General features: G+C 50.0%; 3 protein-coding genes across 3 annotated transcripts; 2 read left to right on the forward strand and 1 right to left on the reverse strand.

The window, feature by feature from the left end:
* Window positions 1–3958: 3958 nt before the first annotated feature.
* Window positions 3959–5591, forward strand: FMAN_00749 (uncharacterized protein; the record flags this gene model as incomplete). The annotated part of the gene is made up of 2 exons (XM_041827009.1): window positions 3959–4027; window positions 4185–5591. The coding sequence occupies 2 exons, from the start codon at window positions 3959–3961 to the stop codon at window positions 5589–5591; spliced, it is 1476 nt and encodes a 491-aa protein (XP_041676080.1).
* A 921-nt stretch (window positions 5592–6512) lies between these two features.
* FMAN_00750 (putative RNA binding protein Rpf2 involved in ribosome biogenesis) lies at window positions 6513–7523 on the reverse strand (the record flags this gene model as incomplete). Its single annotated transcript, XM_041827020.1, has 2 exons — window positions 6513–7452; window positions 7510–7523. The coding sequence occupies 2 exons, from the start codon at window positions 7521–7523 to the stop codon at window positions 6513–6515; spliced, it is 954 nt and encodes a 317-aa protein (XP_041676081.1).
* A 506-nt stretch (window positions 7524–8029) lies between these two features.
* FMAN_00751 (uncharacterized protein) lies at window positions 8030–10005 on the forward strand (the record flags this gene model as incomplete). Its single annotated transcript, XM_041827031.1, has 3 exons — window positions 8030–8200; window positions 8260–8831; window positions 8889–10005. 3 exons carry the CDS (start codon window positions 8030–8032, stop codon window positions 10003–10005), a joined length of 1860 nt encoding a protein of 619 aa, XP_041676082.1.
* Between the last annotated feature and the right edge of the window lie 7717 nt (window positions 10006–17722).

Genomic DNA, 17722 nt, shown 5'->3' on the forward strand with positions numbered 1-17722 from the left:
GACGCGATCCAGGGTCGAGATGATGCGCAAAAGGCGGAGGGCGTAGAGTTTAGTCCTGAAGGAGCAATGTCGTGTCGTCGATAATAAGACAAGCAGAAAGTCTCAGAGGTCTAGAGCAGAGGTGGGTTTGAAACCTTGACGATCACGTCACAGCAGCCTCTTGAGCAAGGGATCGAGAGTTTCAAGAATCAAAAAGACGATGATCAGATGCCAACTCGTCGGGGAAATTGACTCAGTAGATTAATAATGATGTACGGTTCACAGAGTAAATAACCGTAAAAAGAATTGATTAGTGAGTGACTCGTGTGCCAAAAAAATATGCAACTTTGGCTGGGTTGTGTTTTTTTCGTGGTCGGGTATCGGCTCTCGGTGTACAAAGTACAGACAGATATCGTCGGCTTAAGGATCAAGACCAAGCGGAGGGCAAGGATCAGTTAGACAGATTGGGATGCTGGGATTGTGGAATCATGGAAGGGTCCAGCGAAGGAAAAAATGGGCTCTCATGATTTATATCAAATTTCCATTTCTTCTAGCGCCTGGATTACACACTTGGATTAGATGAATTGACTTCTTCTCTGGCTTGCTCCATTCCAAACATTTGTAAGTCGAATAGATACGTTAGGTACACCGGAAGGTAGAACAACGAGGAAATGGATTACACAAGACTCAATCGGTATACATCATATGTACTTGCCCCTCCACCAAAGTTCATCTCAGAGTTGGTGATATCTCATGTACATTGATCGTATTCTGGCCGATGGCCCGGATGGCGCCGCCTCTCATGCCTTTCGTCATCCGCTAGAGTGCCATAGGATAGAAAGAAAGAAAGGAAAACGGCCGAAGCACACTGCCCAAAAATGTATGGACTGTAACTGACGGTTTGACAGGTGAATGCCTGTTTGGGTAACCTTGCGGCGTGCCCGAGCTGATTTCCTTGGACTCAATGACAAATGTGACCTAGGAAAGCTGCTTACAGAAGCATACGCCTTTTTCATCATCTACTATCCATGGCAATTTGGCGCCACTGCAGCAACAAAGGTCCCCTCCCCTGGGTATGTCCTTGATGGCTTACATATATGGGTTTCGTATCATCCTATTTCCCTGGCGCAAGGCGCGCGAATACCATTCGATGTTTCCTATTGTCTGTCGGGTCTGCGACGGGCAGATGCGGTCCTTTCGGCGATAAGTGGAGGGGGGTGTTCTTGTATCCATCATTTCACCGTGAGAGACAACGGAGGAAAGTCTTCAAGCGTTTTAGTCAGCTCAGCTAACAGAGAACCTTTGATCGGTGAGGCTCTGGCGCATCATGTGCTCGATGTCGTGATAGAAGGGAGAACCTATCTTTGGTAAGATAGTACGGTTCTCGCTGGCTGTAAGCCGCCCCATGTCTGACATCCCATCCATAGGTAGGTCAGGTAGTTCCACCAGGATGCCTACCTAAAGTACCTACTCCTTTCGGTGATATACAGAGAGTATTGAGCCGATATGGCCGCAACGTTTTCGAGTAACCTAGGTGCCTACAAACTCGCGTCACATTGTGTTTATCTGATAACGAGAACTCCGCCGTTTGCTTTGGAATCAGTGCATCAGCTCAAGTCGTGATCGTCAAATAGAATCCATGACCGACATCCCGTGCAAGGGTTTGTTCTGTTGGTGTGTACAAACTCTTGTTTACCGAGCTCTTTGTGTGGCTGCAACACAATTCTTATTAGGTACAGAGGCTGAATGCATTTGTGATTGTCCCGTGTCCCCCGCAAAAGTCTCACACACCTGGAGAGAGCTGCCATAAAAGATAAGCGGTCCCTTGCAGGTCGACGATGTCGTGATTGTTCGTGTCGTCATGTCCGCCCGGAAATGGAGTCAGCAGATCTAATGCTGGCACCAACAGATTACGGACAAGACCAGATTTAGTACAGAGTTAAAAGATTTTATCGTTTGTTGAGATTTACCAAAGAGGATGTGTTGTACTGAATTGACATGAAGCCAGGAATATAACGACTATAATATCTAAGAAGAGTTGATGAGTACCTTTTGTGTACTATTACTCGGTGCTCTGTAGTACCTATACCTAAGACCTGAGGTAGGTAGATAGATAGATGTAAGTGGTGTTGGACTGAATGAACAATTCTTCTGCCTTAGCCTCATTTTGCTGCCTTAACCGATAGTCATGACGGACCCTTGTAAGAATAGTTATGGAAGGAGGGAACTGACTCTGACTGTTTCTTCGGAGATAGGTGCATAGATAGGTAGTATTATTGTAAAAGTCTATGGCATTCGGACAAAAAGCATGCTAGAGTATATGTCATATTCTGTTCCTGTGCATTTTGGACACAAGTAACATTGCCTGGACTGGCTGGCTCCTGTTTGCACTATCTGGGTACCTACCTATCTATCACCTTTTTACGCCCTCCCTTGGACAAGAGGGAACTAAGGTCGGAAGGTGGCTAGCCTGTAACAGACATTATGATACGAGTACGGAGGCCGCAGATCAATTTGAAAATGCATCATAATAGTGCATCCATCAATTAATTAATCTCGAAACGTCATCCAAATCGACAGGCACCGAATGTCCTTCATCCTTCATCCTGACCCTCGGAATAACCACATCCCCGACGGCTCAACGTTTTCTCAGTCTGACAGGATGTCGTGGTTTCATTGGACGCCATCGTCCCGTGTTCCCAAAAGACGGTAGATCTCATGATACGATCGGACCACCAAACCACCCCAATATCCGACAAAGGGAGAACCCCCATATTCTGTAGGTGCTCATGGACGGGAGATTAATATCTCCATGCACCCATTATCTATCTACCCGTCATAGTTGCCATTGGCGTCCAATTGACACAGCCTCAGTCGGAACAACTTATCTCACCCGATTGACATGAAGAAGATGAGTCTGAACTGGGGTGGCTTTGAGGCAGTCATGTTGGTTGGAATAAGCCATTGTACGCCTGGATAGGGTTCCATGCGTAATCTTTGAATCTGTGTGACCTTTTTGCAGGTGTCTGAGTACGGATGTCTCTCCTGTCACTGGGTCCTCTGCGACCTGTCTGTCTTTCGTTCAGCCCATTGTGCCATAGACTTGGTGATGATCAAAGAAACGATAGCCATCTGGCGGTATCCGGGCCGTCCTCATCCTTTTTTATGTTATCCTCAGTCCACCTGTCTACGTGGTCCCTTAGGCGAAGGACACAATCGACAAAGCGTCGATATTCGGGCTCCACAATGAGAAGCTGATACCAAAAGCATCCCCGACACGCACAGCAATACTCCGTACATACCTGGGTATCAGGAGGGCTCGGGGAGCAGAGCAGACGGGAAGCACACGACAGGACAGGCCCATATCCCTGTTGACTGGCTGTGGCAGTGCAGCCTTCCCAGCTCCCATTCGCTGTGGACGCCAACAGAAGGCCGTGACAGGTTAGAACTGTGCTGAACCGGGGGACCCAACCAGGCCAACTCGACGCTCCAAGCTCCACTAGGCTGTCCTGCCGACGGGACCGCCCCTCCACTTCATGGTGCGCGGTGGCTGCTGGCTGCATCTCTTCTGCCCTCATTTGCATCTCATCACATCACAATAGCACCAGATTCTCCTTCACCGCACTTGCTCGAAACGGGGAATCTCAGCAGTAACTAACTGCCAGCTTCTGCCCCCAAGTTCGAAAACTTTACCTTACCGTTTCGTGCTCAACCACGATTTCGCCTCTCTTCGTTCTTCAACACGCGTCATGGAATTCTCTTCCTTATAATAATCTCTCTTCCTTCTCTGCTCTCTACTGTTGCTTCTCCTTTCCCCAAAGCCAACCGTATAGAGGCCCCCTGCCTCTGCGGCCATGCTGCGATTCTACTCACATTTCAGGGTCCTCTCCATACATTCCCAGGGAAATTGTTGACAAACGACACGTGAAACAAACAAATTACATATCTCTTCCTCCTTTGGCCCCTTTCTCAATCCATCATGCCTCCTCGACGCTCTCACAAAAAGTCTCGGGCGGGTTGTCGGAGGTGTAAGAATAGGAAGATAAAAGTAGGTCTTATCGATCCTCTGCTTCTGCCTCAACGCATCGCACCATATTGCGCGCTTGTCGTCCAAACATAAACATTCCTCGCATCGGCTCGGATCGCCCCCAGACTCTTGATCTTTTTGGACGCCTGGACTGACTCGAAATTCCCATTGGTTGTAGTGCGACGAGGTTCACCCACGATGTGGTAACTGTGCCAAGCACGGCGTTCCTTGCGATTTCAGCAACCCCGATGTCCTCGAAGAACTTGCCATATCAACTAATACCAGTACTGAGAGTATCGGCGCACCTACTCCCTCGCCTGCGCCGACTGTCAACTTCAATTCTGCTCCAAGAACTCCGTTACCACGCCCACGTGCCCCTTCAAGTCCAGCAAGAGCGCCGCGACCAAATCCTTCTCCTCCGACTTCCGTCTACTCGCAACCTTCGATAAGCTCGTCCACCAACACCATAGACCATGGCGAACGAATGCTCGAGCTGCGTTTGATGCATCACTACACCAATGTCACTTCCAAGACGCTCCTGACCAACTCGCCTGCCGCCGAGGATATCTGGCAGCGTGCCGTCCCACAGATGGCCTTCTCTGGCAACGGCAAGACGTACCTCGCCGACGCCATCTTGTCTGTCGCAGCCCTCCATCTACGCTCAATGTCCCCGAATGACAAAGCGTTGGTGCGCGCTTCACATGCCTACTCGGCCTCCTCTCTTTCTGCATTTGGGGCATCGCTGGGCTCGGGCATTACGCCCGACAATGCGGAGGCTCTCTTCCTCACGGCGACGCTCATTGCTTTCCAAGCCAGTGCCTCGCGCATCTTTGTCAAGGACGACGGGGATTCTGCTCCTGGGGATTCAACGAGTCGATATGTGCCGCCCCTGTCCTGGTTCCATGCTTTTCAAGGCGTCAAGACCGTGGTCGCAAACTCGTGGCAATGGATCCACCACAGCGACATCGTAAAAGTTGTCATTGATTCGCAACCTGGTTTCCAACTGAACCTCAACCCGCGCTCGCCTGACTCATTCTTCGGTCATATGCTAGAAGGGCTAAACGATGAATTGATGAACGAAGATCCTCGGTTGCTTTCGTCAACCACTCAAGCTTACTCACATGCTGTCAGCGTGCTCAACTGGGCACATAAAAACTATCATGCAGCTGCCGCACTCACTTTCCCTGCTACTGTTTCGAAGCGCTACGTTGATCTTGTTGATGCAAGACGGCCCCGTGCTCTCGCCATCCTTGCTTGCTTCTTTGCATTGCTGAAGCGAATGGATAACGTATGGTGGTTGCAAGATGTGGCTCGTCGAGAGGTCATGGGCCTGGTCAGCTTATTCGAGCCCAGATCTAAGTGGTGGCGGCACCTTGAGTGGCCAATAAGGATCGCTTTATTGGATGGCAGCTCTATCCCGCAAGACATCTGGGGCACGGAGCTCGAAGAGCAGGCACCCGAGCAACAGACTGTTGGCTCTATGACACAGCACATCGAGATATTTGCTGAGATGCTGCACCAGCATGCGCAGCCTCCTATTCCCATTGCAGACGAGGATCTCATCGTTCCTGACTCACCTGACTGAAATGTCGTGGCGGCTATGCACAGCCATGATGGCCGAGCCTTAGGGCTTAGAGCTGGTCTCGCGGCCTTTGGAATATCTTGTTGGTAACCAGCTTCAGCATGTCGCTAGTCAACAAGAAATGCTTTCCGCCTACAGTCGACATAAGAGGACGGCTCCATCATCCCACTTGATGATTCACGACCTTTTCCTCGCAATCGAAACCGTTGATTATGTCAAGACGTATCGAGACGAGATGGTCCGAATGATCACTTGTGTAAGAGATCACACGGCGCCTTACAGCCCGATTACATTCTCGGCGCGATAATCTACCAAGGAGGGAAAAGCCTGGCCTAATGTTCGAGATTCTTTGCCAGGCACCCACAGGACTTTGGTCATTGTGTTGATTAGCACAATGGCAAGCCTATCATCGATCACGACTTACGAGTTGAAGGGTTCAGCCAGGCACGGGAAACAGTACAGTTAGATCAAACATGCCCAAGCGAAGCTTGGGCTTATGGTTTCGTTGCTCCATGTTGCATACCCAGCACAAGTCTCCAGGTCGTCGCTGGAAGCGGGGCCTTCCGCTTTGATCTCGGTTTAATTAGTATATAATGTCGTTACAAAAGAGAAATGCGGTTTGGGGCTTCGAATGTAGCCATGTATGGTCCAGCGAGCGATACTTGTAATAACTGGAACATAGAAGGAGCGGTAGCCTTGCCTCAAGCAGTTGTATCTAAACACTATGACTAACTGTCAGAGGAGAGATGACAGCATCGGGGTCACCATGCCCAGATAAATGACGGCAATATCAGAAACTTCAATTAGATATACGACAGGACCTGTCATATTTAGGGATCAAACCCAGTAAATCAATTATTGACGCAGCCTTTACAAGACCTTTTCCTAGACGCCCAACTCCAAGCATGCAATGCCGCACATCTTCTATTGCTTTATCCTCTTGGACTCCTCCTCTTCAACGACATCCACCGCATCTTCGGCATCCTTTCGACTTCGCTTCAAACCCTTCATCTTGCGGAGCTGCAGCTCGCTGAGATCCTGCTTGCCCAGATGCACGCGGCCAATCTTGTCGCCCATGGAATCAGTTGTGATGTTCTTCTTGGTGCGCTCCTCGGTGCCGCGAGGTTTCTTCAAGGCCTCCTTGAGCATCGACTCATCGGGCTCCCTGACTCGGCCGACACGGAAATCCATGCGAGGACCGATCTCCTCAACCTCGACGCGGGGGAGGCGCTGACCGGATCGCTTGGTGCTGATGGTATAGACACGCAAGTGAATGGCGGGCTTAACATCGCCTTCGCCAGTGCTATCCTCTGCGCTAATGGAGATGATGTACTGGAGACCTTCGACGTCAATCTTGTCGCTGGGCTCGCCCTTGAAGAAATCAAGGAGCATGCTCTTTGCAAGGGTGAACTCGTTGCTGACAGGGCTCTCAAAGGCAGTACCAGCGAACAGGATCATAGGCCGCAGGCCAATGGCGAATTTCTTCGTCTTAAACTGAGCAATGGCACGGAAACTCTCTGGGTCGAGGTAGAGCTCAAGCATGTCAAGAACCTTGTAACCAAAAGTGCGAACAAAAGTCAAGGTGTGAGGGCGCTTCTTCTGGCTGCTACCAAAAACGAGGAGACTGGCGTCGTTCTTTTCGGAGAAAAACTCGAGCGAGGCGGCATCGTCAAAGGGATGGATGGCGTTCTTCTTGGTGAACTTCTTAGCGAGAGGTTGGCGCATCTGATGAAGATCATTGAGAGCATCCTGGATTATCTGAGAGCATGTTGTTCCGCGGAGGAAGAGGCACGTCTTGGGATTCTCGTTTGCCTTTGGTTCGCGCTTCTCGAGGGCTCGCTTTGAGCGCGCATTGCGAGGTTTACTTCATGGTTGTTAGTTTATAAAATAATACTTGTGGTTGAGAGCCGGCTTGACATACACTTGTCTGAGCATCTTGTTAATTGGGAATGATAGATGTCCTTGAAAGGATTGGTAGTAAGGCTTCAAGGTCGGAGGTTGGCTTGTAGCCTTGGGTGGACAGGAACGAGGGAAAAAAATGTTCTTATCGATAAAGCATGCACTACTCACCGTTCACCGTTCACCGAAAGTAATAGTCCCTTTTGCGTTGTTAGCTCGGTGTGACCCCTGCGCGTTGAATCTGGGCCACCCCGCAGTCACGTGCGGCACAGTTATCTTCATATTCGGTAAGTCCTGCCGATAAAGGCAAAGAAGACGGCGGAGCCTCGGTATTTTCCCCGCCATAGCGCGGGCATCACTTCGGGTTTCGCTAGCTCACAGTAGGAGTTCGACCCTCTTCCATCCGAACTGTAAACTACAACCCGTATCTTCTCATAATCATTAAAGCGAGAACTCATCATCGACTCCAAACTCCCATAATTTATTTTTGCTTACCGACGTACCCGATCACTCAAGACTCATTCTACTGAACGCTAGCCGTCATGTCGTTTATGGGTGGCGCTGAATGTTCGACATCTGCGAACCCTCTCAGCCAGCTTCATAAGCATACTCAGAATGACAGAACACTCCAGCAAGACCGTCTAGTCGGTCGAGGACCTGGAGGACAGCTCAATGGATTTCGAAGCCAGAGCGCCAGTGCGCCCCAGGACGAGGTGCGCTGCCATACAGGGCCGTTGAAGCTATTACTAATACACCAATCTTGATGCTGTAGATGATGAACGGCTTCCTTAACCAAGGCCCGAGCCTCCAGCAAGAATTCCCCATGCAGCCGAGCCAGATGGCCCCTCTTAACCTAGCCCAATCCCATATGCGAGCCAACTCGGCGTCACCAACATGGGCGCACGACTTCAATGGCCAGCCAGCGATGGAGTCAACTTTCCAGGCGCCACCTGCTGCACAATCGCACTTTAACGCCGACGAATTTGCCCGTTTTCAGCAGCTTAACACACAAGGTTCTTCCGCGAGAGCGAGTCCGATGCAAAGCAACGTTCCTAGCCAGATGAACCAACAAAGACCCATGATGGGCGGCATGATGAACAGACCGATGGGCTACACTCCCATGTTTCAACCTATGTACCAGAACCAGCAGCCCATGCACCAACCACAACAGCAGGATCTCAAGGGCAAGGGCCGCCTCGTGGAGCTCGACGACCACAAGTGGGAGGAGCAGTTCGCCTCGATGGAGCTGCAAGATAGTGATAAGGCTAAGGAACAAGAAGAGGCAAATGCCGCAGAGCAGGAGCTCAACGAAATGGACAAGGGCCTGACGGCCGAAACTAATGAGTTGGGTGACTTCGAATCTATATGGAGAGGAATACAAGCTGAGACGGCTGCTTCTAGACAAGACTTTGACCAATTCGATACCGAATGGAGCAACAACATGATGCCCGATTTCGAGGGTATGGGCGACTGGGGCCGCCTTGGGGACCCGGCCGTCGAAACCTACCTATTCGAACAAGACAACTTCTTTCGCGACGAAAAGAACGCTTTCGAGGAGGGTGTGCGCATCATGAGAGAAGGCGGAAACCTGTCCTTGGCCGCGCTGGCTTTCGAATCCGCTGTCCAGCAGAATCCTAATCATACCGAGGCGTGGGTTTACCTAGGAACAGCCCAGGCGCAGAATGAGAAAGAAACAGCAGCCATCAGGGCTCTCGAGCAAGCGCTGAAACTTGACCCCAACAACTTGGCGGCCTTGATGGGCCTGGCAGTATCATACACCAATGAAGGATACGACAGCACAGCATATCGAACTCTTGAGAGGTGGTTGTCCGTTAAGTATCCTAACATTCTCGATCCCAAAGACCTACACCCACCCGCAGAGATGGGTTTCACAGACCGGCAGCAGCTTCATGACAAGGTGACAAATCTGTTTATCAAGGCGGCCCAGCTAAGCCCTGACGGTGAGCACATGGATCCGGATGTGCAAGTAGGCCTTGGAGTGCTCTTTTATGGCGCAGAGGATTATGACAAAGCAGTGGATTGCTTCCAGTCTGCCCTCCACTCATCGGAGGTTGGTACATCCAACCAACAGGAGCAGCTTCATCTCCTCTGGAACCGTCTCGGTGCAACTCTTGCCAATAGTGGACGCTCCGAGGAAGCTATTGCGGCATACCAAGAAGCCCTTGCCATGGCTCCCAACTTTGTGCGAGCCCGCTACAACCTAGGTGTCAGCTGCATCAACATTCACTGCCACCATGAGGCTGCCTGTCACTTCCTAGCCGCTCTGGAGATGCACAAGGCCATTGAAAAGTCCGGCCGGAGCAAGGCGTACGAGATTCTGGGCGATAATGCCTCCGGCGTCGATGAGACACTCGACCGCATGTCGGCGCAAAACCGGAGCAGCACCCTGTACGATACCCTCCGGCGTGTCTTTACACAAATGGGTCGCCGGGATTTGGCGGAGAAGACCGTTGCTGGCGTCGATCCGGATGTGTTCAGACCTGAATTTGAGTTTTAGGGCTTCACGTCTTTTGTTTTTGAATGAGTTGACTTGCATGAAGAAGCCGTCTGCCTCAAGGAAGTTCGGAGAGGACTCAGTAATAGTGCGTTTGCTGTGCAAAAAGGCTTTTGGCCCCAGCTTGGATATTACATATGAGAGACATGCATGGCTCCGGAAGAAATCGCATCGCACTGATGTCATCCCTGGAGCAACGATATCATATAGTGTATAACCACTTCTACGCTCATTATCGTGCATCAATGTCTATGAATAGTTTCACCAAGTTCACCATATACATTGCATCTATGCATAAATTGACGCTAATGACACACTCTTATCTCTGATGTAGGAGAGTGATCACTGCGGCAAGTGGTTGTGTCGACTAAGATGAAGGACTTCTTCCATTATCAACTATAATCTTGGGATATACCCTCGTAAGGCTTTGTCAATCATCCGAAGCGCTCTCGATGCCTGGACTGACATGCTTGAACATCTAACAAGCTATCTTTATGTGCAGGTTAGTCAAAATTGGAGCTTGTGACAGATTTTGCACAGTTCGAGGTGTAACCACGATATCGAGAAAGTAAAGACACAAGTAGAGTGATACCTTGAAGTCTAGACCAGTCTAAAAATATCTACTTTCAATGCAGTGATGAGGAGCAAATATCGGAAAGCTGAAAACTTATTTTACTCTTCCTACTGGCGATTCAACCAGGCTTCTTAGTGTTACGCCAGATGACTCGAACGATGGTAATGTTAGGACAGACATACCATTAACTTATGAATCAAAGGCTAATGGTGTCCAGAACTCATCGGCGCGATTTCGATGGCCCTGTCGTACACTAGTCCATGTCTAGCTGAACGGCCACACATCTCGAGTCATTCTGTTGAGTGCATTGCTGAAGTTAGGTATGGGCGGTGGTGATCTGAGCCATGCGCCTTGGTGGGCATTAGAGTGACATATCGTTATCATTTCCTGGGTATTTCCACCCAGCTCTCCCTCCTCTCCGTTGACTTAGTCTTGCCTTTGTTACCATTGGCCCTGTTGCCGAGGTAGTGTGGAGGTCGAGTATCTTTCCGGGAAGAGAAGAACGATCTTTCGGGTATCTTCAGATCAACAAGAAGCCAACTTTGTGCCGTCCTTTATCACAGGCCAAATGCACTTATGAAAGGCTCATGCATGTCTCGCCAGAACGAGACTTGACCCATGCAGCCGCTATAGAGCCCACGGCGGCAGCCCGATACCAGACATTGAGCTTCTTCTCCGAGGTGGAGAAATATTTGAGATGAAAGAGGCTAGAAAGGTCATCCAACAGAATCGAGGCTTGAATACGCAAGGGAAGAAGCAGGCTGGGGCAATGACAGGGCCATGTTGCTGGCAAAAGCAAAAAGTATGAGACAGGTCTCAGGCACTTGACCGACTTAATTGGGCTGAGCGAGACATCTATGTGATGAACGACAAGAGATGCAGCACACAAAGTCTTGCTCAAATCAGGTTGCGTGTCGATGGGATGCCAGATGGGTGCTTTGGGAGACAGACCTATCAAAATCGTGATCCCATGCGATGCATGCTATCTGACTGAGGGTGGCCAAGACACCGGCCAGATTCTGCAGAGAGCTTTGGTTCTCCCTACATTGTTCTTGACAACCCCTTGTCGCCAGGACCTCCAGAAACAACGCATCCTTCACGGGCTCATAGGCAGCCCTGGCAGCCATGAAGTGAGTTATCCAAGTTGTTGAATGCTGGCCCAGACAAGCAAGGCTGGCGCTCATACAGCTGTTTGGAGATTCCACTGCATAAAAAGTCTCCTGCTAGGTAGCCAACAAACCCATCTTTAGGCCGACCTTTCTCGAGATGGCACTTTTGGACTTGGAACTTATGACGGGTCATCCATGGGGCTCTCACCATAAGGTATCGAGAGGGACGGAGGGCGTTGAACTAGTCACCCAGTCTAGGGGCCCCAGATTCGATCCAAGCGCCAACATGCTTGATCGAGGTGCAGAAGTGATGATACTAAAGTTAGTCCATCGCGGACTGGCATGCCTCGGGACACGGTTATGTATCGTACAGTGCCTCACCCATCTTCTGGCAATCAAGGTAGTCGACAGCAAGAATCCGGGCTTACCAACCTGGATGGTTTACCAACTTCAGTGTGGAACAGAAATTTGAGAGACGGATGCAGCTGTGGTATTGTCATTGATGTGCGAAGTAGCAACTAATTTGCTTCAATGTTCCCTGAGCACTTCGCCAACACTTATGTGAGCACTCACTGTTACAGCTGACCGCTTATCTATGTCTCAGCGGCATGTTTCAATTAACTCGGATTGTCCGTCAGACAGGATATCGACTGAGACAGCTCAAGATCTGAAGTAAACTTCGTTCTGCGACATGGTCTTGGTGGATTCGTGTCAGTGGAGAAATGCTAGCTTGTCGATTCGTGGCCGTTGTTTCATGCCGCCATTCAATGAATTGAGGGTTATTTTCTAACACTGCCAAACAGCATCGTCATCAAGTACTTATTGATCGAGGGCAAATCTGGTTCTCACCAGCTATAACCCTATCAATGATGGTGAGCAAGATTAAACGATAGCCTCTAAGGAAACTGTAATGCAAAATATCCACTAACGATAGTTCCAAACTTTGTTCACTTCGCCTGTTCATGAAGTGCCTAGGTTTTACCAGACGGCTGGGTCCAGAGACAGCCTGTGAACCCACAAGTATCTGAGAAGAGCCAATGCGAGTGTTCTTTGACAAGGAGCAAGGGTATATCGCGTAGACAAAAAGAGGCTTTAGCACGAAGACCGACTCTCCGCTATGGGTGAATCCAGGCGATTTGGTACTACAGCCAAGAGATTGCAGGGACCCTTCGTCTGATGATAATTGTTCTAAATTCAGAGCTGAAGGGGCTCGAGATCTCGAGTCTTCCCTGACTAGCCCAGATGAAGCAAAGCGATGATTCGCCCGTTGCACTGCGCCATATCATTGCACAGGGCTGATATGAGGGGAATGGGACGCGGGATGAAAAATCGTGTGAAAGAGGGACTGGTTGCATGGTTTTCCACGGGTATCACTTGAATCTGGTTCATCAGTGACGCAGTGTGTAACTGAACAAGCGAGTCAGCGTGATAATGCAGGGCCGTACCACTTCTATCAAGGCAAACAATCGTGGTCTGGCAAATATATCAATTCCCGAGCCGGCACTTACCGTGGTATGTCAATCAAGGCTTCACACCATGGCGCCAAGAGTTGAGCGCCGTATCTCACAAGTCGGTTGGTGTTAATTATGTGCAGGCCACGTTGGATACGTATATATAGAGGATTTGAAGGCCGAGACTGAGCAGCTAGCAAAAGCTGAAGAGCACGGATAAGCAGACCCTCGTTGATGTTTTTGAGCAACCCATGCTACCGCAGCATCGACAGATGTCAGTTGCTGGGTAATGAAATTTCAGATCCCATGAAACGTTGTATACATAGATACCCTGACATGGGAGCCATACTCACCAATCATGGCTTACTATCCTTCCAATCAGGGGAATTGACTCGTAACAGGGGTTGCTGTGGGACGCATAGCAGAAACACTTTTTCAGCTACAATTTCGCAGCCATGAGTCGGCAGGAAACCCCAAAGTAGAGATCGACGGCTTTGGCTCACTCAACGAAGAGACGATGATAAGGATCCCCGGGAGAACATCCCCGAACGTAGTCAAGCTGCTGGGTGCTTGGGCCCTCAGAGTCGGATCTGGCGTTAAAACGACACCAAGAGATTTTGGGCATTTGCTTGATGACCATGGCTCGCGTTGGCCTCGAACTGCGGGGGTGAATTTGTCTTAGATAAACCAGGGGCGCCATAGTTCAACATTCTCAGCGGTAGGACTTGCGTTGCCGCGTTGCAGAGTATACCAGGTTCACCATTGACTTCGGGGGTTGCATCTGATAGATAGTCCGAGCAAAGTATCCGTGATCAACAGTCTGTAATAAGGGAAAGTTAGAGACCGATTCCGACTTGCGTGATATGAGTTATGTAAAAAGCAATTTCTCTGTGCGTTTCGTAGCAACTTAGGCGTGTTCCACGGAAGTCCATTATACAGCGGCAAGGTGCATGAGCTGAAGCGACAGCGTAAGCAACGCCAAAGCAATAGTTGAGTAAAAAAGTAATTAATATCATATCATTGTTCAAGTAGAGGACAGAGTTATTAATCAACCTCAACAAAGCTGGACAGGATTGGATTGTATAGTCAAGAAAACTCCAGATATCGCATACAATGCAAATGTCATACCTTACTTTGTTCAAAGGCAGGTAGGTTACCTAAGGTAGGTATGCATCGCTGTCGCACCTGAGTCAATGGAAAGGAATACCTAATAAGGTACCGATCTCACACCTGCCTGTAGTGTACGAAACAGTTGTATGCATCCTCGCAACTTCCGTAATAACATTAGTATCTAGGAAGGTTAGTACTAGGTAGAAACAAAAATTCTCTCATACGCTTCCTTGTTCGCATCAACTACCTCGGCGCGACTCTACAGAAATATTTGCACCAGACACGAGGATATTCATGAGCGCTCTTCTCTGTAGAACCGGCCCCATCACCAGTGTCGCTTCAGAGATACCCTTGTCGATTGGCCCGCCTAGCTTCCCAAGATCAGCGCCCCGAAATCGTACCGGCTAGTCACCACGGTGGCTAGATGACAGATCTCTTGGACGCGCCCCGACACGTGCGTGGAGTGCGTTAGGGAACAGCAGCGTTTTCTCTGCAAACGTTGCTAGACACAAGCAGCAATGATTGACGAAAGCTCACAGTGCACAATTATACCCGATTGTTTCATGGTGGTAACGCTTATAAAAATTTGGGCATGACAAGTTCCGTGCGTATGCTCTTTACTTTCCATTCTAGGAAAGATGAGCAAGGAGGATATCGGGGTGAACCAACTATCTCGGCCGGATCCATGGTCCAATACTATGTATGACATCCCAAGGTCCTCTGATCTGCCACATGGCACCTCGCAAACTTGGGGCGGTACGTAGCCCTAGTTGCTGCGCGGCACGACTGCCCTGCGCTTACGAAGGGATAAAGCAAAAATACATCATGCCCATGTGCACTATTTCTTGCAATACGTATTGGGTCAAGACTGACTGGTGGACCAGTCGATCTGCTTTTGAGAGATGACCCTCACGTGGCTGCGGAAGATCGCGCATGTGGTACTGGGGTGCTTAGTTGCTCCGCTCCATGCTCATCAAACACATAGGGGGGTTTAAACTTTGGGGGCGAGGCGAGCGATGGAGGGGCCTACAGATGGTGATGAGCCAGTCCTGTGCAAGTTCAAGGACATGGGCTGTGAACATATCCTTGCACCGCGGCATGGACCTCGAGAACCATGCCATCTGATGGGGTTATGGATACGCTAGTGAACGGCGCACGAGGTGCCCCGGCCTTGGTGCAAGCCACATTAACAGGGCTTGCGGTCCTGTCTATCCCTTGGTGAGCATCTCATATTCGTAGTTATCACACAGAACACCCCGGAAAATCATCCGCAGCAAGATCCAATTGCTGCACACAATAACACTATCCGTGCACAGTATTCACTCGGACAGGGCGTGATTTCTTGCGTCGTCCACAGGGCAAACTGGGTGCGATAACAGCTCTTGCATCTGTCTAAGACGTGATGTAGGAGTTGCTGGCCGCAACGGGCAACAAGGCCTTCGATGAGCCCGGTTGATTCTGTCTGTATGCTTATGGCTCTTGCATATCACCCACTTACTCTATGGAGTTGACCCTTGTTATACGTGGATGACCAGTAGCAGGAATGGGCTCTCGCCGGAAGTACAGTACGGCCGGATATGTACAGTGCAGTCCCGAGTCTCTGGCGGCAGTTGTGCAAGAGCTGGTTTCTGGATGACTGCATCCCGCATCGTAATCGGCACATAAGGTGCCGATACGTATGTATTGCCTGGAACAAGGTCATCCAGATTCATATCAAATTCGAGACCATGGCAATTTTGAAGTAACTGCGTTTTCCTGGCTGGATTATTCAATGGCTGGGAATGCTTGCCTGGAGCAGTGCGAGCCATGTGTGTTGGTTGGTTTGAAGCCGAGAAGGCAAATATGGCTTGCCAGATCCAGATCTAGATCCACGTTGAGTTCAAAAACAACCTGACCCTAGTCTAAATCGGTACTCTCTGTCAAAAGGCTTGAACATCGATCTGAGGTATTCGCAGTCACCAACCCGTCCAGCCGTGCTGTCGTCGCAACTCTCCGTGGCCTGAATATCCGGATGGCGACTTACGTTCATCAAGACTTGATGATCTGCCTTGAAGAGGTTGTGAGTAGATTCAGACTGGTTAGACTGAGCAACCACATGGCGTCCATTTCCAGTTGCGCTGCCCCGATCCCCCCAGCTAAAGCTCCCCGCACCACCCTCCATGACTTGACTTTCGGACAATGGCAGAAACAAGGTTTTGGGGGAATGAAGAAAAGGGATTCCAGGGGTGGAGAGTGGCTTCTGACACCGTCGCCTCGATGTAAGCCGCTCAAGGTGCGCCTATAACAAAATTTACAACACTCCCCCTCCAGCGCCGCCTTCCGTTGGATATATCGTACTCGAACGCATGGGAGGACGTGGGAGAGTAACGAGCCTCTCGGGTGGTTTTTGTTTCCATCACCAACATGTGCCTCAACCACGAGAGTGCCATTCTTGTTTGCACAACCGTTTCGAGGGAGTTTGAAAACTACCTAGGTACTTGAGATGTGCCGATATACGTACATAGGGAATGATAAATCCCGCCTTGGGTCGAAACAAGACTCTGAATGCTTCTTCGCCTGCTTCAAAATTTGTCTGTTGAACCCAATGGTTCACAAGCTTTGTTGGTGGGAAGCCAGGTCCCTGGCAACGGCACAGGTTTCGCAGTACAGCAAGAGCGACTACGGTACGTGTTATAGGTAAGTCTAAGGTACACAGGGATGAGATGGGTACATGAATGCCGTGTTTTGTCACGGGGAGCATGGAGTTCAGAGTAAGGTGCTGAAGCCATCGGGACGGCCACTGTGAGGCCCTTGTAAACTCTGGGCCGTCAGCCTGCCGCCGGTTCGTTGCTGAGACCCGCCCCAAGAGCTGGAGGGGGGTCTTGCTGCCCGGTCCCCTGCTTCTTCAAAAGCTCCAAGCGGCTACCGCTCACATCCATATTCTCTGCTACTTGAGCTTGAGTTGGTACCTTACTGTATGGACAGTGAAGGTGGATACAGTGCTACTGCTGAACATGCATGTGCTGGGGACCCAACCATTTCAGCGTACGACGCCAGATGATTTTTTTACCCTTAGAGGTTTCGAGACATGCACACTACCATCTGTGCCAGGGGAATGAGGCTTGCTCTCAGGTCATTTTGATGTTCCTTGTGTCCGGTTGATGGATCTGATCTTTCAGGTCTAGTAATCCACCTGCATTTTTCATCCAAGGAGAAAATAATATCGTTTCTTTCGTTTCTTTTTTCCCATGGGGCTTCTTATTAGCAACACAACCTGACTTACCTTAGGTAGCCTCCTGTCCCCATCTCACTCAATTCTTCTTCTCTCCTGTCGGGTACTATCTGTGCAGTCCATGCTTGCTATAGGTATGCGCATGCCCTAGGTAGGTTCCTTCTATAGTCCAGGTACTTACCGGGGAACTAGCCTAGGCGTTCCTCACCTACCTTACCTTCCCTTCCCTCACCCGCAGTGCCCTCCACTGTCCACCCATCCCCCC

This window comes from Fusarium mangiferae (assembly GCF_900044065.1).
Source record: "Fusarium mangiferae strain MRC7560 genome assembly, contig: FMAN_scaffold001, whole genome shotgun sequence".
Lineage (NCBI taxonomy): Eukaryota > Fungi > Ascomycota > Sordariomycetes > Hypocreales > Nectriaceae > Fusarium > Fusarium mangiferae.